The 23,134-nt window shown below is 36.5% G+C and overlaps 1 protein-coding gene and 1 long non-coding RNA gene across 3 annotated transcripts in view; one reads left to right on the forward strand and one right to left on the reverse strand.

Moving 5' to 3' along the window:
- Window positions 1-10,326, forward strand: part of LOC141401410 (alpha- and gamma-adaptin-binding protein p34) — an 86,766-nt gene extending 76,440 nt beyond the window's left edge. Inside the window, exons 3-4 of the mRNA XM_073981656.1 lie at window positions 9,668-9,950; window positions 10,012-10,326. Of these exons, the coding sequence (XP_073837757.1) occupies window positions 9,668-9,950; window positions 10,012-10,208 (480 nt within the window). The 3' untranslated portion in view covers window positions 10,209-10,326. The remainder of the gene's footprint in view (window positions 1-9,667; window positions 9,951-10,011) is intronic.
- Window positions 10,327-12,058: 1,732 nt separating this feature from the next.
- LOC141401414 (uncharacterized) lies at window positions 12,059-19,169 on the reverse strand. Of its 2 annotated transcripts, none has more exons than XR_012412356.1 (4): window positions 18,081-19,169; window positions 13,265-13,710; window positions 12,646-13,193; window positions 12,059-12,580 (listed from the first exon to the last, which is right to left on the reverse strand). It is a non-coding gene; the product is annotated as an uncharacterized lncRNA (long non-coding RNA). The 2 variants fall into 2 exon arrangements; XR_012412357.1 differs by lacking the exon at window positions 18,081-19,169 and adding an exon at window positions 16,916-17,587.
- Window positions 19,170-23,134: the final 3,965 nt, after the last annotated feature.

Raw genomic sequence — 23,134 nt, forward strand, 5'->3', positions numbered from 1 at the left:
AAAACTGGAACAAATGGTCAATGTCGGCGTATCAGCCAGTTAGACGCCGGCAACCATATTACTATTTTTTACTCGACCCAAATTTGTCGTGTAAAAAGTCAGTCAGTCAGTCACTACTCAACAAATCAAATTTAACAGAATTAAATTACAAACTCCACTGGATATTCTAATTGTTGTACTCTTATGTTTGAGTAAAAGATTTAGTTGTGCTTTTATGTTATAAATAAAAGACTTATTGATAAATTAAAACACTTAAGCAAGATTTATTCTGTTTAATTCTGGAAACGAAATACGTTACAATAGTTGATGCGCGTGTTACTACTTGTGGTGAATGACTGAAAGAGACTGACTGAGTGAGAAAGAGTATAGCAAGAGGGTTGCAAGATTGTGTGTGTATGTATGTGTGCATGCATAATAAAAATGATGCCTAGTTTCTGATTGTTTACAGTGGAACCCTAACATCTCCCTTTTTGAGACTTCTCGGGGGTCCTGGATACTGGCAGCGTTTCTTCGAGAAGTGATACGTTGTGGGTGCATAACCGGTGGAGTTGTGAAATCTTCTTCCGTTGGTGGACTAATGTTGAAGTCTTCTAGTAGGATTTGAAGAGGAAGATTATCATTTTGCTCTGCAGGTACATTTTGATCGGTTTCTCTTGGTCTGAGTTGATCTGCGTGAGATCTCACGAGAATTTGTCGCTCATCCACTTGAATGAGAATGTTGTAGGTAACATTTCCCACTTTGTTGATAATTTCACCTGGAACCCAGTAGCTTTTATTACATTTGAAGTGTTTAGCGTAGACAAGATCTCCAGTGATGAAATTTCGTTGTTTTGTACCATGTTTCCGGTTGTAATGTTTCTCCATTTGAATGTTTCTCTCTCTGCTAGCTGGTGGAGGCTTTGTTATTAAATCGAAAACTGTTCTCATTTTTCGACCTAGGAATGATTCCGCTGGAGAGAGTTCATTAGGTGAGCTTTTTTTTCGGTGTTGAACGATACACTTCTAAGAATGTTTGTAGTGCATTAGATGCCGTCTCCTTTCCCTCTGATTTTTTTAAAGATCGTTTGAGAGTATCGACGAATCTTTCTGCTTGACCATTGGAACTTGGGTGATATTGAACTGTTCGTGTGTGTTTGATTCCTCGTTGAGAACACCAATTTTCAAAATCCGCTGAGGAAAACTGTGTTCCATTGTCGGATACGATTTGTTCAGGATTTCCAAACTGTGAACAATAAGTTGTTAGTAAAAAATTGTTTTCAAACAAAAGTTTTTTGAAATAGTTATGGAACGGAAAAAACATAAAAAATTGGAACAAATGGTCAATGTCGGCGTATCAGCCAATTAGACGCCCGCAACCATATTACTATTTTTTACTCGAACCAATTTGAACAATTTTCACTTAAAAAAAATTATGTTACAATTTGAACAATTTTCACTTAAAAAAAACTATGATACAATTTGAACAATTTTCACTTAAAAAAAATTTATGTTACAATTTGAACAATTTTCACTTAAAAAAAATTATGTTACAATTTGAACAATTTTCACTTAAAAAAATTTATGTAATAATTTGAACAATTTTCACTTAAAAAAAAATTATGATACAATTTGAACAATTTTCACTAAAAAAAAATTATGTTACAATTTGAATTTGGTGATGACAACTTGGTGATGAACTCGACTCCTTGCTATGTCGCTGACAATTTTCAAGTTATTTACCATCCTTTACCCCTCCTGGTAATTGATGTTCTGTGGTCAAGTTGAATTATCTTTTTCAAGAAATTCGGAGTTAAAGTTTAATCTTTTGAAAAACAATTAAGTCTCACTTGTAATTATGGGTAAACCTTTTTCTAGGAATTTCGGCAGTTGATTTTTGTAAGATTGGATCGATTATTTCTGGAGAAATTTCTATCTTACTTTGTTAAGATTTTGTCGTCTTTTGGTGTTTTGCACTATCAGATCAAACAATGCCAGGCCAATAAGTTCAGGACTACGGTGCCATATATGATTATTTATCATTTTGTTATTTCCTTTATCTGATATTTGTTTGTGAATGCCTTTCGTATTAAGTAAATCTTCAATGCGGTTTAGGTCTTGTTTTGGACCTAAAAATACAGTTAGGCAAGAAATGTATTGCAAAAACCAAAATTGTAGAAAATTTCATATTAATTGTTCATTTATGGCAACAAATTATGTAAAAACTATACGGTTTTTTGTGCAAATCTCTTGCTATAGGTCCTTACAACAATATTCCATCAAAATATGCAAAGGTTATTTGCGATTTATAACAAATACGGTCAAAAATAAGAATTAACTACTTCTTGGGGGTGACAATAAAAGTATTGCAACGGGAAAATCAGTACTATAAAACTATAAAATTTTTGCGGTCATTATGCATTTTTATGCTAATAATAGACTAACAGTATTGGATGTAATAAGTTCAGTGATAAAAAATACGATCATGGAGGGTCTTCAGACAGGTAACAAACGCAAGGGGCCATATTAACAATAAACAATGACGAATCGGCCACAGGCAAGTATGCCAAAAATGAATATTTGACTCAATATGTATTGTAGGATAATGGAACAATGCAAAACAGTCCGATTTTGGCTTTGAGAACATAGAAATACCTCTGGAAAGTATATGGAAAAAATTGACACCAGTGTAGTATTTTGAAACGACCTACGACAGAGCACTATTTCGTCTCTCAATGGTATTGATATGATTTAATTTTTACTAATTGGATAGATATTATCCTCTGCTATCATAATAAATCCAAAAAATTGCGCCAAATCCAATAAAACCCATCAAATGTGGAAATTAAACCGCTACTGGAGAAGCTGGAATACCGAATATTTGGGTACTATATTCTTTCCCATGGAAAATAGTATGCGAAATTGGGTTCACCGATATAATAATGATTAGGAAGACATCCCAACTGACATCGTTAAGAAATATTTAATAGTCATTAGTCTGAAAGTCAGAAAAATCGATCCCGAAAGCTCCAGCAAAGTCAATTACCACCATTCCAAAGACCAGATAATTACATGTTAATCTTATTTGTGTAAATTGCCGATGTAATATAACAACACAAAACTCTTAAATACATCTGGCCAACATCCTGATATCAACCCTCACAAAATGTTTGAGTCCAATTTAAGCAAAAAACACCAAAAACATCCTCCAACGAAGGATCAAGATTTACTAAAAATTGGGGAACCAGTATCCCTAGAGTGGAACATACCGAGCCTTAATTTTTGGTTTAACTAAGCTCATTAATGCTCCAATGAATGTCCAAAGTGGATAGACAACTCATTAAGGAACACACCTTTGGTAATTCTCGAAGAAACCATCGATTTGGTAATTTTTGCAATACTTTTATTTTCACCCCCAAATAGTAGTTAATCCTTATTTTTGACCGTATTTGTCATAAATCGCAAATACCCTTTGCATATTTTGGCGCAATATTGTTGTAAGGACCTATAGCAAGAGATTTGCACAAAAAACCGTATAGTTTTTACATAATTTGTTGCCATAAACGAACAATTAATATGAAATTTTCTACAATTTTGGTTTTTGCAATACTTTTCTTGCCAAACTGTATTTCTGAATATCGTTTTCACTATTTTTTTTATTAAACTCAATCTATTGTCTATATTTTTATGCTAACGAGGGTATATACACTTTCATACGGGCAAAATGTGCCTTATCGAAATAATGGTTTTAGACCCCTAGTATGTTTGGACGAAATGTGTTTCAGACAATTTGGAGTCGATTGAGCAATGTCCGTCCGTCTGTCTGTCTGGCTGGCTGGAGCGCATGATAACTCTCAAACGGATTAACCGATTCGGTCAAAATGTTGGCTTTCGTAATATTATGTGCAAGCTTAGTTTAAGTTCGAAGATGGGTTATATCGGTCCACATCTTCCGGTACCTCCCCCACAAAAGTTCGGAAATGTTCGGAAAGTTTGTGGGCACGATAACTCTTGAAGGAAGTAACCGATTTGGTCCGTACTTTGCACATCGTGAAATTTCTGCCAGACTTAGATGAGGTTCCAATCTAGACTCAATCGGTCCACTCCTTCGGGTACCTCCCACACAAAATTTCGGAAAAGTTCAGTTTAGGACCTGCTCTCGAATCGCTCCGATTTTTGTCGTAGCAGCTTGTATCCACTGCCACCCATACGACGGTACAAATTTATTCAGGGGCTAGTCCATACCTCCTGAGATAATAGCCTGAAAGGTACAAAAACACCTATTACACCGTGTTTAGTAAGGTAACTCTCGAACGGATCTGCCGATTCGTTCCAAAACGTGGCCTTCGTAATATTTTGTGAAATTTTAGTTTTAGTTCGAAGATAACCCATATCGGTCCACTCCTTCAGGTACCCCCCCTACAAAAGTTCAAAAATGTTCGGAAAAATTGTGCGCACGATAACTCTTAATGGGAGTGACCAATTTGGTCTATACTTTACACATCCCAATATATCTACCACAAATAGATAAAGTTCGAATATGGACTATATTTATTTTATTAATCAACTTTACAATAATTCTGAGCCATCAGGCCAATTAAAATGAATTACATTATATTACATATTTGTATGTTATCCCTACTCAGTGATATTTGTCCACTCCTTCTGGTACCTTCCACACAAAATTTTGGATAAATTAACGTTAAGACCTCCTCTCGAATCACTTTTATTTTTGTTGAAGCAACTTGGATTCGCTGCCTCAATTATGACAGTAAAAGTTTTTTCAGGGGCAAGTCCATAATTCTTGAGAAAACAGCTCGAAAGTTGTAAAAAACTCCTATGTCACCATATGTAGTGGCTGGAGAGCTCGAACCGAATACTGCGTTCGTCCACACCTGGATATTGTAATATTTCTTCGAATATTAGATGAAATTCGAAGGTGGTGCTTATAGGTCCGAAGGTTTTCCAAGTGGCCGTTTTTACAGCGATATTATGTTTTTCGTTGGCTAGTGTGATAAAAAACCCCTATCTATCTGTCTATCTATTTTTTTTTTATATTGACTCTTAGAGTCATTTTTCTTTATTTTCGAATATTAATTATATGTTACATTTCATTCATTAACCCACGAAGCCTTATAGGCTTGTCTGTGGAGTATATTAATAAATATAATGTATAAATACAATAATAAAATAAAGATTTCAACAATTTTTTATATATTAATTTTAGTTTGAGATGTAATATTTTTCATATGTTTCGTTTTGATACGTTTATTTCTTATGTCTAGAATGGTGTTTGGCAACTCGTTTAATATATTTGGCAGTGCAACCGATAAAGAAAATTTCCTATACTCGTTTTTAAAGTTTGGAATAGTATAGCGTCCTTGTATTCGTCTTCTTGTATTTTGCTCGTGTTGTATTTTCTTCGCCATATTGGATCATCCCCGAATTCGCTTACGATGGTTATGGCGTATATCTCCTTTATATTCAGTATGTATTGCTCTTTGTATATCTGTTTCGTGCAATTGTTCGACATATGCTGTTGTATATAGTGGGATTTTTTTATATATTGATTTAACGATCCTATCTTGAACCTCCTGCAATTTCCTGCAGTACCGAGCGTTACCCCAGGCTGTGACACCATGTCTCAATATAGATTCCACTGTAGGGGCGCAGTTTCCAAGATGATAAAGCGCAAATGCAGATTTGCGTAGTTTTTTCATTAACTCGTCGATATGTACTTTCCATTTGAAATTGTGGTCGAGATGGACTCCTAAGTATTTGTAGCTCTCAACAAATTCTAAATGTGTTGTACATTTTTCTATGGTGTTTACGTATGTTTGACATAGGGATGAATGGAGACAATCGTAATTGTGGAAAGTTATCGGAGCATTGCATTTTGGTACACTTCTTGGCCTTATGTGCATTACTTTAGTTTTACTCGGGTTAATTATAAGACCGTTATCGTGGCACCATCTAGAAATTAAGTTCAGCTCATTTTGCATCGTGTTGGCTGCATCATTAATATTTTTATCGCAAACAATTATGGCTGTATCGTCTGCATACGTGAAGGATGTGCTGTGATATAAATTTTGTGTCATCTCATTTGTGTAAATGAGGTATAAAATTGGGCCTAATTTTGATCCCTGTGGTACTCCGTACTTTATGGACATTTTGTTGCTATCTATTTTATCGATGCGCACTCTATATGATCTGTATGTTAGGTATTCTTTAAACCAGACAATGTCCTCTTATATCACTTCTTTCTAGGACATGTATTATCTTTTCATGTGATAGAGTATCAAACGCCTTACTAAAATCAATGAATAGTGCAAGGCATTGTTTTTGTTGATTTAGGTTTTAATTTATATGGTTTGTAAAATGACCCAGTAATTGGTTTATATTTTTGGTTTTTTGAAAACCATATTGGTTTTTGTTAATGATTTTGTATTTTGTTAAGAAACTAGTCAGTCTTCTAACGACAATTTCTTCCAGTACTTTTTCGAGAACGGGTAAAATAGAGATCGGCCTATAGTTACCATATTCAGATTTGTTTCCTCCTTTAAAAATGGGTCTTATTATTGATGTTTTAAATGCTTGCGGGCCTGATGATTCGTTTTGCATTGCATTTAAGGTCTATGGCTCTTATGTTATCCGTTCCTGGACTCTTGCTTGTATTTAGCGTTCTGAGAATTTCATTTATTTCGGGTTCTGTGGCGTATTCAATAAATATTGAGTTTGGTACGATTCGTTCAACACTCGTGTTTAAAGTTGTTATATCACATTTGTGGAGTATATTCCTTACATTTTGGTTGAAGTTAATGGCGAAGTTATCAGCATGTCTTTGATAGTCTCACTGTTAAAGCTTGATTTTATTTGCTTATCTATATTACTGACTTTCTTTCCGATAATTTTGTTTATTACTTGCCATGTTCCACGTATGTTGAATCTGTTTTTTAAGAGCTCATTATAGAAATGATCATTTTTGGCTTTCATTATTTGTTGGTTTAGTTTGTTTTTAAAGGTTTTATATATAGTTTCGTTAGTTTTATTTAGTTTGTTTTTGGACCACTTTTTATAAAGTTTATCTCTTGTATCACATAGCTTTAGTATATTTTCAGAGAGCCATGAATATACAGTGACACAGAAAAGTATACATACACCCTACAAAAATGCAGTTTAGGCTAAATCGTTGGGTTTTTTACAGCAACAACTGCACTGTGTGGTCCTTGGTGATAAAATAACCATAATTACACAAATTTATTTGAATATAATACGTATATTTAATACGATTAAAGAAATTCAATTTTCACAACACAGAAAAGTATACATACACCCCAAGAAAATACGAGTATTATCGCAAAATTTATGGAATTAGTAGCAAAATTTATACATTTTTTAGCTTTGGCGAATGTCTCTGGGTGTCTGAGATATTTTTTAGAGAAAACAAATAATTTTTGGGGGTTTAATGCCGCTGGGCTGGGCAGTAGTTTTAAAACACTCTCGCCTACTTCGAACTTGGATTTGTCAATCGCAGACTATTCTTATAGAAATCGCTTGAATATGTTTGGTTGATGTCCGGATGTGCTTCCAAACTTGCAGTCAAAAATCCCTCTCAAGAATTTTCTAACAAGTTTGTACGGTGGTACAGAAGCTCTCGACCTAATATCTGCTCGAGCTGGTGAGACCCCATTTTTCTAGGTATTTGTACACTGCTAGTATTGCTTCTCCCATGAGCTACTGTCAGTTTCAGGAACACCTAGGAGTTGTTCTTTACCCCCATGTGATACCAGAACAGCAACCCGTTTTTTCTTCTCTGTTTTGATAATATCTGGTAATAGTTTCCCATGCCAGTGCACACAAATAGCCTCGTTCCTTGAAGCTGTTGCGTTTATTTTTCACGGTTTATTCTCTGCTGTTCACAGAAAAAGCTTCTAGAGATATTATATTTGTAGGGATCCTCTCCGATAGCTTCTACTGTACTAGTAACGTTCCTATACACCTTACAGGGGTCCTGCACCAATGACAATTCAATAGTTACGATTTTCTTGAAGCCACGCTTGATTGTTTTCGGGACAGATGGTTCTTCAGATTCTACGATACGTTTAGCATCAAAACAAGACCTAGACCTAATTGAAAATGTATTGAAATATGAAAACATTGACACACAAATTTCAGAAAAAGGAAATAACAACATAATTAATAATGGCATTTGACCTGGCATTGTTTGATCCAACGTTGCAAAACGCCGTAAAGAGCCAAAAGGCGACAAAAATCTTAACACAGCAAAGTTTAAAATTTCTTCAGAAATATTCGATCCAAACTACCAAAAGAGCAACTGCCGAAAATCCTAGAAAAAGGTCTGGCATAATTCTTGTTGTTCAAGAGATTAAACATTAACTCCGAATTTCCAGGAGGCGCAAAGGATGGTAAACAACTTGAAAGTTGCGAACTACATAGCAGAGCGTTCTTCAAGTAGTCAGCTGTACCCAGATAGCTCCAAAACCACATGATGTCTGTCTCTCGAATAAATTTAATTTAGAACAAAATGAAAAAGACATTTGTTTTCATTCCAGTGGTACATGTTTACATATTCCAATTGTGCTCAAACTTTGACAGTCTTAAAATCTGACCAAACTAAAAACTTTATGCGGTTGCCGCCTTAAAAAATCCGACATCGATTTGTTCCCTTTGAACAATAACCAGCCCAACGCTACAAATTATAACAAAGAAAATATTGAATTTTACATAGAACGTTTGATATTTTATCAAATTTTATATTTTTGCATAGTTTAATAATAAAAAATTGTATTACAATACCATACTTTTATACCCTACACCACACTGTCGTAAGAGGTCTCGATAACACAATAATCTGCTAAAAATCGACGTTAAACGGCCAACTATCTTAATTTAGAACACTTTGACGATTTTTCTAAGATTAATTGACAATTTTACGACTTTTATGACGATTTTCGGCCAAAAACTGTTTGAATATTTTCCATATTTTTTGCATATTCTGCATATTTTTTGCATATTTTGCATATTTTTCGCAAATTTTTTTCATATTTTTTGGCATATTTTTTGCATGTTTTTGATATGACCCCAAATATCGAAAACGCCTAGATCCAAAATTTGAGTCCAATCGGCAGAGAAATAAAAAACATGCAAAAATCCGATGTCTAGAGATCGATATTTCCAAAGAATCGACAGTCAAAACTTATCGTGTTATCCCACTTTAATGTAGAAGTAAATAGGAATGCTAGCGAAGGTTTAAAATGTTTGTCATGCCTAGAATAAACTCACAAAGCGATATTTACGACCGATAATTATTTAGGAAAGATTATATAGCAAAATATTGTTTAATAATTGACTACTATATAAGTTTGTAGCATTTATTTTTCGATAACATTTGGTCTGTTCCAGAACTGCAAGAATCTACTAATTTTTACTATTTTTCCGATACCATAAAGGAAAAAATGTTATCGTAGTAAGAAATAGTAGCTTCTTGCAGGTTCTGGAATAGAGCAATTGTTGATAGGTTGTTGACTGGATGTTTAAGGTATTGATATTTTATTAATTTTTGTTGTTTAAAGTTCGTAAGAAATATAAAGTACATTTGTCAGAATACCTCAGTTTTTTCTAAATTCATTTACACTACATTTTTTCGCATTTGTATTTAATTTTACGATAGGAGTCCCTTTCCTCCAAAATGGATACTTTAACCAAATTTGTGAATATTAACAAAGTGGGATTGACTTGTCTATTAACCAGAAAATCTTCCCAAAATGCTGTCGAAGACAAGTTAATAAGGAAAATGTGCGCTTCGTCTCATTTTGCCATAATTGATTTAAATGATCAAGACGATTGTGAAGGATATGATGATCAAGGCTACGGAGAAGTCGTGGAGTTATTAAAAAATAACATATGGTCTAATGTGGTTGGCCCATACAGCAAACTCACCCATGATTTAAGTGGTAAGTACATCAGACATAATTTATTTGTTGTACGTTATATTTCTTAACCAACCAATTTTAGACGTAACATCAAGTAATATCGCCGATGAATCGTTTGCGGATGATAGCGAGGTCGAAAAGCACTTAAACGAATTTGAAGATTTACTGAACAACATTCAACAATTCAAGACAATGTCCCAAAACCTTAATAGAGATGAATTACTAAACAATGCGGAAAGGCTAGCTGAACATTTTGCAAAAATATTAGGTGATGAATAATCCATACTATTTAGGAAATTACGCATTAATATATCCTTTTAATAATATTTAATAAAAGTATTTTGTTCGGTGTCCAATTATTAATTTCTCTACAATGAATCCTTTTATAAAACATAAATATGTATTTTTTTAGGTTTGCTAAGATTGTAGACCAAAGGTAGGTTAATAAACATTTATTTTTATTTCATTTATCCCGACGTTTCGTCAGTTTTTATTGACACATTCAGGCGATGTGTATATTTAATTAAAAATGGATTTCCGACACGTCATAAAACTACTTTGTTTCAATTTGTTGCGGGAGGGAAATTAGTCCATTACAACTCCCATGTTAAAAATACATCACCTTAAAGTGGGTACCCTTTGTGAGGAATGTAATGGCTTTCACGATATCGAGGCAGGATCGTTTTCCCAGGTGGTACGACGGTAGTTTAGTCCAGGGAGATAATACATAAGGAGGACATAAGCCAGTGAACTTAAAAATTCATCATTTTTGCAGAGATAAATGATATTATATCTGCTAAATAAAGTGTTTGTTTGTTTTTTTTTTTTCCATCAAAACAATCACTATTGTGAATGGTCGTGCTGGTCGTGCTCGAGTAAAGTAAAGGAAAATTTTGATAGTATTTTGTTTGCGACAAGATGATAATTATGTTATATTGACTGTTCGGATTAGTGTTAATATATTGACCTATACTTTATATAATAAAAATGTTTGATTTTTGAATTCTGAAAAGAAAATGAATATGGAATAGTATTGTTATTTAAGGGGGGAAGGGGCTGCATGGGGGAGGTGTCTGTATAGAGGGAGCATGTGGGGTCCATAACAAAGTGAGGCCACAATCTATATGGACCAAGGATGGGTGGGTCGAGTGTGGATCGGAGCCATCAATCGATCCAATTCTCCAACAGTGTTCTCCGTAAGTGTTTGGTGTATTATGTTGTGCGTTTGTCCTTGTTGAAATGTATCATAATATAATGTTAGGCCCTGGGTTTTAGTTGGATGGGTTAAGAATCGCCCTGAGAGGTTACCGAGGAGCTGCCGGAAGGTCCAAATTAGCACCCGTATGGGGTCATAACAGAAATGGCGCCCAATTCAAACGTAACTCCTAGGTCTAAGTAGATTATAATAGGTGTAAGAGAAAGCGTAAGTGCAGAAAAACGAGGCACTTAGAAATAGCCCAAAATAGAATAAATAGACCAAAAGATCTAGTCCAAAGCTAATCTTGTCTAGTCTATATTGCAGCCAGGTCTATCGATATAGACTCTGTATAAATGTGCAATATTAGATATAGATATATTAGTTTTAGGATAGACTTCCTTTAAGGGTCATGTGCAATCTCCAGTTGTCTTTTTTGTAACTATGAATGTTTGTATCGACCTGTGCTTTGTTAAGAGTAGATTTTGTTTTGTCTTGTCTGATATAGGATAGTTGTATGGGAAAAGTGATAGCCGTTGCGGGAACCACTATGACCGTAAGACAGAGTGTCATTTACCAGAAACTCATGAAAGCTTGTTTTTTTAAAGTATAGGAAAATATTACCATGGGATTACTATCCAAAAAGGGGTATTTCGTTTAGTATATGTATATGTTGACTAGGACATTTTTGGAGAATAAGTTACACTCATTGAAAAATGTATGTACAATAAAAAACGGTGTTGCAAATACCAATTCAAAAATTCATCACAGAGCCAAATGCTAATGAGTTTTAATACAACAAGCTAATGATGATTTTTGTTAAAGTGAATATAATGATTGTTGGTAGTGCAACATGATCAATAACTCCTAACATACAACCCCCTCTGAGAAAAAGCAGCCTATACCTCCTTACTAAATGAAAAAAAAAAATAATTACATTAAATTTGAAAATAATATATTTAGATAGCTAAGGAATAGGAAAAAGTGAACGCAGATATAAAAAGAACCTTAAGTGTTTCTATATACATGACATTTACAGAAATAGTCTATATCACGATATTGACAGAATATAATAGTTTTAAAGGTTTTTCAAAATAGCGATTTTAGCACAAGTATTTACAGTAAACACTTTTTAAGTTGCCTATAAGTGAAAATAAATTCTCGCAGACAGAACCTTCTTCCAATCATAGTTATATAACTGCTAGGAAAGTATAATTAGGGACGGTTAAAAGGGGCATGCTAACGCGATCGGCCACCAAAAGAAATTTGCCACCAGCTTTCGGTACAAATAGCGAACATCATAACCTTGCACCTAAACTTATCTGCTACGATTATTCAGCGGTCAGGACAGGAAAATATGAGTACGCAACCTCCACCACAAGCGCATATTGGTACTGATAATGGGGCTGAGAGGTTCTCCACTCCAGACCAATCACGACAACCAACTGATAAATACCTAGAAACAAAGATGAAAAATATCATTAGCAATGAGATAAGCGATATGAAAAGGACATTAGATACCTTAGTTAAAACAGTTGAATAGTAAGGAAACAGCTTCCATGCCCAGTACTTCACGGGCTAATGAAAACATCCCTCCACCGCAGTTGCCAGAGGTGTCGAATGGGGCCTCTGATTCCAATATTCAACCACCGGGAACTGTTTCTTCTAATAGAAATTACTACCCACTATCGTTCCATAACGATATGATTAGGATTAGAGTGGACAAATTTGGCATAAACTTTGACGGGAATTCGCAGAAGCTCACTGTTGAAGAATTCATATTTAGGTTGGAAAGTCTGCAAGCCCAATATGGGATCCCATGGGACGAAATCGTTAGGGATTTCGTGTATTAATCTCGGGACCACTGCTAGAGTGGTTCTGGCAGACACAAAAGAAGCGCACGTTCACTTCGTGGATACAATTAAAAGACGCATTATTGGTCCAATATCGAACTACCAAATCGTCATTCGAGGCTATGCGGGATCTGGTAGAACGCAAACAGCTGGCAAATGAAACCATTGATGCATACTTCCAAGCAATGGGTCAGCTACGGTCACGTTTAGTTCATCCTATAACAGATCAAGATATGGTCAATATGATAAAAGTTAATGTCAAGGAAAATATTAAAATGATTGTTTACCCAATGCAAATAGCCACTGTTGAGAGGTTGAGGGAGGTATGTAAGGGAGCCGAAAAGAACTTCCCAAAACGCGATTCCAGGCCAATTCAGCCTCAGCAACGTATGGGAAGGCAAGTAAACGAGCTAGTTTTTGACGAATATGAATACGAAGAGCAAAATTCCCCAGAGACAGTTGTGGAAAAAGTTTCAGCAGTGCGTCTAAACCAGCAGCAGAATCGAGTAATTGTGTGTTGGAATTGGCGAATGACAGGACATATGTTTGTAGAATGCCCATCCACAGAACGAAAACTTTTTTGTTATAGGTGCGGTAGGCCGAGGACCACAACTCCTGATTGCCCAAACTGCCAGTCGGGAAACTCCAAGAGGGGCGTGGAGACAACGGGGGAGACACGTCCGAGAGAGGACCCCGAAAATGGAGCCCAATAAAAATAAAACCACGACAAATCCTGGAAGAAATAAAAGAAAAAGATATAGTAAATAAGGACAAAGTAGTATATCCAGGCCAGAGACATTATTTGTCACTGGAAGATCGAAAAAAGAACTACGAAGAAACAAGGGCCAGAATTTTTGGGGAATCTTCAACAGGTTTAATATCCATACCCAAATCTTCTACCAATTCTCGACAATCTTTTCCCAATAAGCTGACCGAAGCCCCACTGTCCAGTAACCCTTTTAAAATTATTCCATTTATTCCGATTTTCACATACATTCTGGGATCATTTTTATTTGCTTCGGCTCGAGTAATTGATTCTGCCATTAATCGTTTTCATCTTTCGTTTCATCTTTCGTTTCGCTGAAAAACGAAAGATGAAACGATTAATGGCAGAATCAATTACTCGAGCCGAAGCAAATAAAAATGATCCCAGAATGTATGTGGAAATCGGAATAAATGGAATAATTTTAAAAGGGTTACTGGACAGTGGGGCTTCGGTCAGCTTATTGGGAAAAGATTGTCGAGAATTGGTAGAAGATTTGGGTATGGATATTAAACCTGTTTTCCATAACGTCACGACAGCAAGTGGTCGTAGTTTTAGAGTTTTGGGAAAGATAGAATGTGAGTTAGAATTCAATCAAAAACGACGATATATGACCATCTATTTATGTCCAGACCTGGAGCAAATGTTGTATCTAGGAATAGGTTTTTGGCAAGAGTTTGACCTAGCCCCAGAGGTATTGAAAATTAGCGAGTTGGATATAGAAAAAAAGACTGAAGAATTCACAACTTCTAGCACTGAACATCGGCTTAAACCACATAACCTCACAGAAGACCAAAAAGCAAAACTTATGGGCCGATTCCGTACAGCGAGGCGAGTCGTGTCGCGTTGCCAGTTGCAATTTTTCCATTACGTATGGCAAAAGTCGCACGACGACGTCAAATTTTGTCGCCGTAATGTTCATTTTCCGGCGACAACAAATTAGCTGTCGCCGTTCATTTTTACTAACGAATAAAAATAAAATAAAAAAAAATAACTTTTTATCGACGATTATTTTCTATCGCTGTACGTAGTGCATTTTTTAAATTTTGTCGCAGAGACGATAGACGACGCGACATGACTCGCCTCGCTGTACGGAATCGGCCCATTAATGACGTCATAAAGGAATTCGATACGTTTGAAGAGAAAGGTTTAGGAAGAACCAAGCTCGAAAAACATACCATTAAGTTGATAGAGGGGGCAGAGCCGGTGAAGGATAGACATTATCCTATGTCGCCTGCCGTCCAAGCAATTACCTACGAAGAGGTTGATAAGATGCTCCAACTTAAGGTTATAGAGGAAAGCGAGAGTCCCTGGAGCAACCGAACCACCGTGGTGAGGAAGCCCGGGAAGAATCGTTTCTGCCTCGATGCTAGGAAGTTGAATCGATTAACGGAGAAGGATGCTTATCCTCTCCAGAACATCGACGGAATACTCAGTAGGATTGATGAAACTGTTTTTATCAGTAGTGTCGACTTGAAATTTGCCTTCTGGCAAATCGAGTTAGACGAAAACAGCAAAAAGTACACGGCCTTAACTGTACCGGGACGACCTTTGTACCAGTTTCGCGTAATGCCCTTTGGCTTATGCAATGCTGCGCAAAGATTGTGCGGCTAATGGACAAGGTCGTCCCCAGCAGGTTGAAGGAAAACATCTTCGTCTATCTCGATGACCTCTTGGTCATTTCAAGCGACTTTGAACAGCATTTGGAACTGTTAAAGGAAGTTGCACAATGCCTCAAAAATGCGAATTTAACCATCGGACTTAAAAAGTCACAATTCTGCTTCCAAGAGCTTAAGTACCTAGGTTTTATCATAGGGGGAGGAATGTTGAAGACAGACCCCGAAAAGGTACAAGCCATAAAGAAGATAGCGGTACCCAGAAACCCTAGAGAAGTTCGCAGTTTCTTGGGAACGGCGGGATGGTACCGTCGGTTCATCCGAGATTTTGCGACCATCTCTGCCCCACTGACGGACATGTTGAAAAAGAACAAAAAATTCACTATGAGCAAAGAAGCCATTACAGCCTTTGACAATTTGAAAAAGAGCATTAATAAGTGCCCCTGTGCTTAGACATGCAGATTTTAAGAAGAGGTTCTACATTCAGTGTGATGCCTCGGAATACGGTATCGGGGCCGTACTGTTCCAGCTGAGTGACCACGGAGACGAGCACCCGATCGCTTTTTACTCCCAGAAGTTAAACTCAAGTCAAAAAAATTACAGTGTAACCGAAAAGGAGTGTCTAGCGGCTGTTATGGCAGTGAAGAAGTTCCGACCTTATGTCGAATTAATGGACTTTACTGTCATAACAGACCATGCTAGCCTCCAATGGTTAATGAACTTGAAAGACTTGAGCGGTCGTCTCGCCCGTTGGTCACTTCAGTTACAGCATTACCGTTTCGAGATAGAGCACAGGAAGGGAAAAGACAATGTAGGGGCAGATACATTGTCGAGGCTCCCAATGATTGAGGAGCTTGGGATGGACGAAGTCATCGACTTTGATATGAGCGAGTTCCAAAAAGATGGTTATGAAGAATTAAAAAAGACAATACTAGATAATAGAGAGAGGTTGCCAGACCTTAAGGTGGAAGAAGGATTGGTATACAAAAGGATGTTAGCGAATACTGACCAGGAACTGGGAGAATATGAATGGAGATTGTGGATTCCGGAAGCCTTAACCCATGGACTTATACAAAAGGCACACGACCCTCCCATTTCTGCCCACTGTGGTATCGCAAAGACACTTGGTCGCCTAAGAGAAAAATATTATTGGCCCAATATGACGTCACAGGTGCGTCAATATGTGGGAAAATGCACGACTTGCAAAGAGACCAAAAACGCGAACTATAATACCAAAACCACCATCGGAAACGAAGTTAAAACCGAACGTCCTTTCCAAAAGCTTTATGTTGATTTTTTGGGGAAATACCCACGTTCGAAAAGTGGCAACGCTTATATTTTCATAGTAGTAGACCACTTTTCGAAGTTCGTATTCTTGAAATCCATGAAAGAAGCGACTGCCAGCAACGTAGTCAAGTTTCTGGTGGAAGAGGTATTTAGAAAGTTCGGTGTGCCAGAAACTATCCATAGTGATAATGGGGCACAATTTATTTCCAAACAATTTAAAGATCTGATAACGGCATACCAAATAAAACATCTACAAACGGCCCCATACTCACCCCAATCGAACGCCTCAGAACGGGTTAATCAATCCGTTCTGGCGGCGATTCGAGCATACATGGAGAATGATGAGACGACTCCTAGTCTCATCACAAATGCACCCAAGAAACTAAAGGAAAAATAACCTAAGAGAATGAAAACACCCGCGTTAGCGATGTTGTTCGCTTCGTTGCTTTAGAGAGACTCTTTATTTCCTACAAAATATTTAAACCTAAATCTTACAAATCTAATAATAACACACATACACATACATTCCGTTTGGACGCACATTAGAAATGCACGCTGCATCTATAAATACATTATGACGCCGTGCACACACACGTTGCGCCGACAATGGAAAATACATATTTTATTATCGACCCTTCGCTATCTTTACTATTTTGGGTACGACATTTGTTCCATTATTTATGGCCGACAGTTGATTATTTTTAGACATAGATTCTTAGACGACATGCTTACAAAGAAATCTACCTGACTCTATTTACACAGAAAAGAGTCTTCTACAAAATTCACCAGAGAAATATCTCTACTTAACGGAGATCGAATGTGCGCTGCGAACGGCAGTACATTCGGCAACCGGCGTAACACCCTTTTTTGCCTTATTCGGCTATCACATGTTCCTGAAAGGAACTGATTATGATTTGGCCAAGAAATTAAAATCTTTAACTGACCACGAGATCCTTACTATAGATAAAAACGATCGTTTGCAGTTAAGTCCTGAAAAAATTAAACAAAATATGATAATGCATATGAAGCAAGTGCGAAAAGGTATAACCAGAGGGTCAAGGTAACAAGGTTCATGCCTGGGCAAGAAGTTTTTCCCCGAAACTATGTATTAAGCGACTTCAAAAAGAACATTAACGCGAAATTTGCGCAAAATTCACGAAATGTAGAATATCAAAAACTATTGGCAATAACATGTATGAGCTTGAGGACCTTCAAGGTCGGCCGTTAGGTATAGCTCATGCCAAGGACCTCAAGAGGTGATAATCAACTGTGGTAGGCTGTTTTATGGCAAACGAAAACGACTGTGATATTAGTATTACTAACTATGTGCAATATAGGATAGGTAATTATTAATTATTTGATTTAATTATACAAGTAATTATTTTTGGTGCATGTCCTATATGTCATAGTTCTAAGAAAATAAGCAAAGGAACTTACCAGCAGATCCTGGGAACAATACGAACCCAAAGCAGTCGAAGCAATAAAACTCTGGCCGTCAAATCACAAGGTTGAATCCACAAGGGGGTCTGGAAAATAACATATACCCAAAGTAAATGATCACATAATTTGTCATAATTACACTATACTTCCCTAAAATATGTTTTTATGCCCGGCCAATGAGACCTCAGGGTGTGGGAGTTTCCCACGTTGGGACGCATGCCTAATTAGAATCACGATTTGTTCTTAGTTTTGCCTTTTTGAGGCGATTACCAATCCCTGTCAGAGACGAACAAACCCTCCGCACACCGGTTCTTCCTGCGTAGGCTCGTAATAGCCGGAGTTTTGTTGCGGGAGGGAAATTAGTCCAGTACAACTCCCATGTTAAAAATACATCACCTTAAAGTGGGTACCCTTTGTGAGGAATGTAATGGCTTTCACGATATCGAGGCAGGATCATTTTCCAGGGTGGCACGACGATAGTTGAGTCCAGGGAGATAATACATTAGAAGGACATAAGCCAGTGAACTTAAAAATTCATCATTTTTGCAGAGATAAATGATATTATATCTGCTAAATATAGTGTTTGTTTGTTTTTTTTTTTTTCATCAAAACAATCACTATTGTGAATGGTCATGCTGATACATGGGGAAACATACATACAAACGCCAAGTTGATTGAAAATGTGGACAAACCGCAAGGAAGGAATGTCTAACAGCAACAAGCACTCATCTGGGATGGTTAATTATTTTTTTTTAACACGATCCTTTGCTGTTTTTTTGCATGAACAATTAAATATTTCCTTTTTGTTTGTTTTTTGTGACGACAATAAGGTGGCCGCACAAAAATACACACACACACATATTCCAACCGATAAAAAAATGTTGAACAACGTAGAGATGGAATTATGACGAAAGCCAGGTTTGCCCAATACCCCATGAAAATCTCCAATTGTTGGTTTGATGAGGATGTGGACAATTTTTAGTTGATTCTCTTTCCGATTGTTGATCAAAATTTGTTTTGTTATGTAGGGAGACGAACATTTCAATAAATGTATGTGGTGGTTGGCTGCACAAATGTTTTGATGTCAGCTGTCAACTTGAGTTTGCAGACCAGCTGTCAAATTCAACCGTACTAAACAGTACAGGGTAGCCCAAATAATTATAACTGCCAGCGCTGAATGAAAACGGTTGGTGTCATGGCGTTTGGCGTATGTTTAGAAAATGGGGGATTTTTAAATTCATACGTAAGGGTGCCACCGTGGTGCAATGGTATGCACACCCGCCTTGCACGCAGAAGGTCAGTGGTTCGATTCCCCGGCCAGGCAACATCAAACATTTTTCAACGGTGGCAAAATACCCCTCAGTAATGTTGGCGACATTTCCTGAGTATATCAGCCTTGAAAAACTTCTCTACAAGTGGTGTCTTAAGGCACGCCGTTCGGACTTGGCGGTAAACAGTAGGTCCCATAACTTTGAGCTAATATGAATCGGGGTGCACTCATTGATATGAGAGAAGTCTCCCTTGTCCCGTATGGGATGTTGTGGAACAATGTTTGTTTGTTTGTTTTACGTTTGAAAGAAAGAGAAAAACGGTTGAAACTGATAATTTATTGGAAGAATGTCTGTTTGGGAAAATGCACCTATAAAAGGTAAAAATGAAGAGTAATCATCCATATTTAAAGTGGAATTTTCTGAATGCGGACGTAAATGTTGTGCTATTGTTGGCTGGCTATAGAACGGTAGAAAATAAAAACTTGAGTGAATATTAAAAAGACTTTGAGGGTTTAACACTTGTGACAACCAAAATTCATGCCGTAGACTACAATCAAGAAAGTGAGTGTCATGTTTTTAAAAAATGAAGACAAATTAAAGAGCAAAAAGCTTTGTTCATAGGTAGTCCATAAATCACAGTGTGTGCCGGTGTCATAAGCGTAATCAGATCTCAAGTGATTTATCAAGCATTGCCGTTTATAATACTACTAACATCAAGGTAGGAAAACGTATTGTTTCCCCTGAAATTATCAACAAAAGTTGCAAAATCAAAGAATTTAAATTTCATGCGACAATTTACGCTCCGCAACTCCATACGCTGGCAGTCTGTGGCGATACAAATTACGTAACACCCTGTTACATACACCTCTGCGTGCTGGGTGCTAAAAGACAGCTGCTTAAGTATTGTAGCAGTGTCCAGAACCCAGTTTTGACCAGCTATCAGCTGTTTGAATAAAACTGCAGTAATTGCAAGAATAGTTTCCACATCATATGGTCGTATGGCAGTTGGCCACTCAAAGTGGAATACGAGGAGTAAAACTGATATAATAATTAAGAGCGCTGCATGTGAAGCAGACTTTTAGGAATTCGTCCAGAAAACTTTAAATTCATACCTTTTAGTTAAGTATATGTATTATTATTATATGTAGTTCTATTTTTATGTTTATGTGTTTCTTTTAATTTTTGATCTTTTATTTAAGTTGATTTTTTTTTGCATATTAGTGTTTAGAATTTCATATATACTTTTTTTTTGTTCTTGCTAAAATTGTAAGGGACATTACAAACGTAATAGATAGGGGTTTTGCTATCATTGTTTAGAGACCTTATTTGTCTCCTATATTACGATCACCACTTAATTGAGCTCGATTGGGTAGGGACATTGAGAGTAAAATAATTATCAGGGAAAATACCTGAAACTACCCCAATTCAGTACGGGTGTAGGTTCTAAACGTCGAGTAAAGTAAAGGAAAATTTTGATAGTATTTTGTTTGCGACAAGATGATAATTATGTTATATTGACTGTTCGGATTAGTGTTAATATATTGACCTATACTTTATATAATAAAAATGTTTGATTTTTGAATTCTGAAAAGAAAATGAATATGGAATAGTATTGTTATTTAAGGGGGAAGGGGCTGCATGAGGGAGGTGTCTGTATAGAGGGAGCATGTGGGGTCCATAACAAAGTGAGGCCAGAATCTATATGGACCACGGATGGGTGGGTCGAGTGTGGATCGGAGCCATCAATCGATCCAATTCTCCAAGAGTGTTCTCCATAAGTGTTTGGTGTATTATGTTGTGTCTTTGTCCTTGTTGAAATATATCATAATATGATGTTAGGCCCTGGGTTTTAGTTGGATGGGTTAAGAATTGTAAAATCTGAAATTTTAAAACTTATAGATGGAGACAATGTGTTATTGATTGTCCGCCTGTTTAACTATATATATGACACAGGTCAATACCCAAACGATTGGCTAATATCAACTTTTATACCGATACCAAAAAAGTCGAATGCAAAAAAAATGCTGTGAATACAGATTAATTAGTCTCATGTGTCATATTTTAAAAATCTTTCTTCGAATAATACACACGAGAATATACTCTAAATGTGAAATTGCTATGGGAGAATCCCAATTCGGATTCAAAGAAGGTATGGGTACCAGAGGCCTGCGTTGAATCAACGCAACTATGTAGTGTATCGCATCATTTCGTAAACAAATCATTCATTTTACTAAAAATCAGCATACGCCAATGACTACCACAAGAATGCATTTCTTATCTCAAACAATCGGTTTGATTCATTAATAAATGTGTGTGATCTACGAACTACTACTCTGCGATCGTTAATGTACAAACAAACACCACATGAAGAGAGAGTTGTAATCCTACAAGGCATAAAGTATGAGAGAACTGAAAACAAAAACAACACAGTTGTCTAAACATAGCTGTCTACAAATATGGGGAATTTATGAGAGAGGTGTGTTGTTGTGTTATACAAAGGCTGTGTTAGCTGAACAGAGAATGCGTTTGTTTTGGTGTTACGACAACGTACATAGGCGGACATAACTGTGATTCATTTGATGCGTTTAGATTTTTTATGTGTTTTCGATTGTTTTTCTTTTCGCTAGTTGTATGCATAAAGCAGCGACGACCAAAGCGAAGACATGTATGAACGTATGAGTGAAAAAAAGCAACAACCACATTATGTTTTTGTTTGTTTTCATTCATTTACACTGTACGTGAGAGAGAAGCAAATGCAAAAACAACTCAGTGGGCGCCCCCACTATACGATCTAAGCAAAGAAGCTCGTCCCTGGCATAAAGTATACTCGAAACGAAGTCAACACGAACAATTCGAGCAAGAGGTAGTAATTTGTACGAAGCAGTAAAGTCTTTACATACAATGCGTTAAATATGAATCAGCAATGTTTGTGTTTGACTTTCAACACAATATTGATTACATTCTAACGCAAAAAGAGAGTTGTGGTGCGTACTAGTATCGCTTTTTCTTGTGTCTACCGCAATTCATAAAATTGGCACCGGTTGCAGGTCACTGATGGGTACCCGGGAAGCTCTATTATCTCTTCAAGTACTTGTTAAAAAATGTAGAGACGTTCATAAGGATGTGTTCATATGTATGCTTCATAAACTACGAAAAGGCATTCGACACTGTCCAACATGATAAAATGATTAACATACTGAGAGATATTGGAATTGAAGAAAAGGAAATTAGATGCATACGCAGTTTATATTGGAACCAGACGGCGAGACTTGAAATAAACGGCGAATTGACAGACGAAGTTCTCATATCCAAAGGTGTGAGACAAGGATGCATATTATCACCCCTCCTCTTCAATATATACTCCCAACGAATATTTCGTGAATCAATTGAAAAAGAACGCATGGGCATAAAAATGTACGGCAAAATGATAAATAATATACGATACGCCGATGATACCACCATACTTGCTAGCAGTATATCTGATTTACAAAAACTCCTACACAAACTGACACACACAAGCGAAATATATGGTCTCAGGATAAATATAAAAAAGACAAAATATATGGTTGTCAGTAGAAACGATTTGATTCTTGATACAACACTACAAATAAAGAACGAGACTGTCGAACGTGTAAAGAACTTCAAATACCTTGGTGTTCTAATAAACGACAAATGGAATACATCAAACGAAATTAAACGTCGAGTGGAGATGGCCAGAAACACATTTTTCAAATATAAACAATATATAAATATAACAAATCACGAGATAAGTCTAGCAAC

Source organism: Musca autumnalis, unplaced genomic scaffold (assembly GCF_047663935.1).
Source record: "Musca autumnalis isolate F117 unplaced genomic scaffold, ASM4766393v1 scaffold_4, whole genome shotgun sequence".
In the NCBI taxonomy this organism is placed as follows: Eukaryota; Metazoa; Arthropoda; class Insecta; order Diptera; family Muscidae; genus Musca; species Musca autumnalis.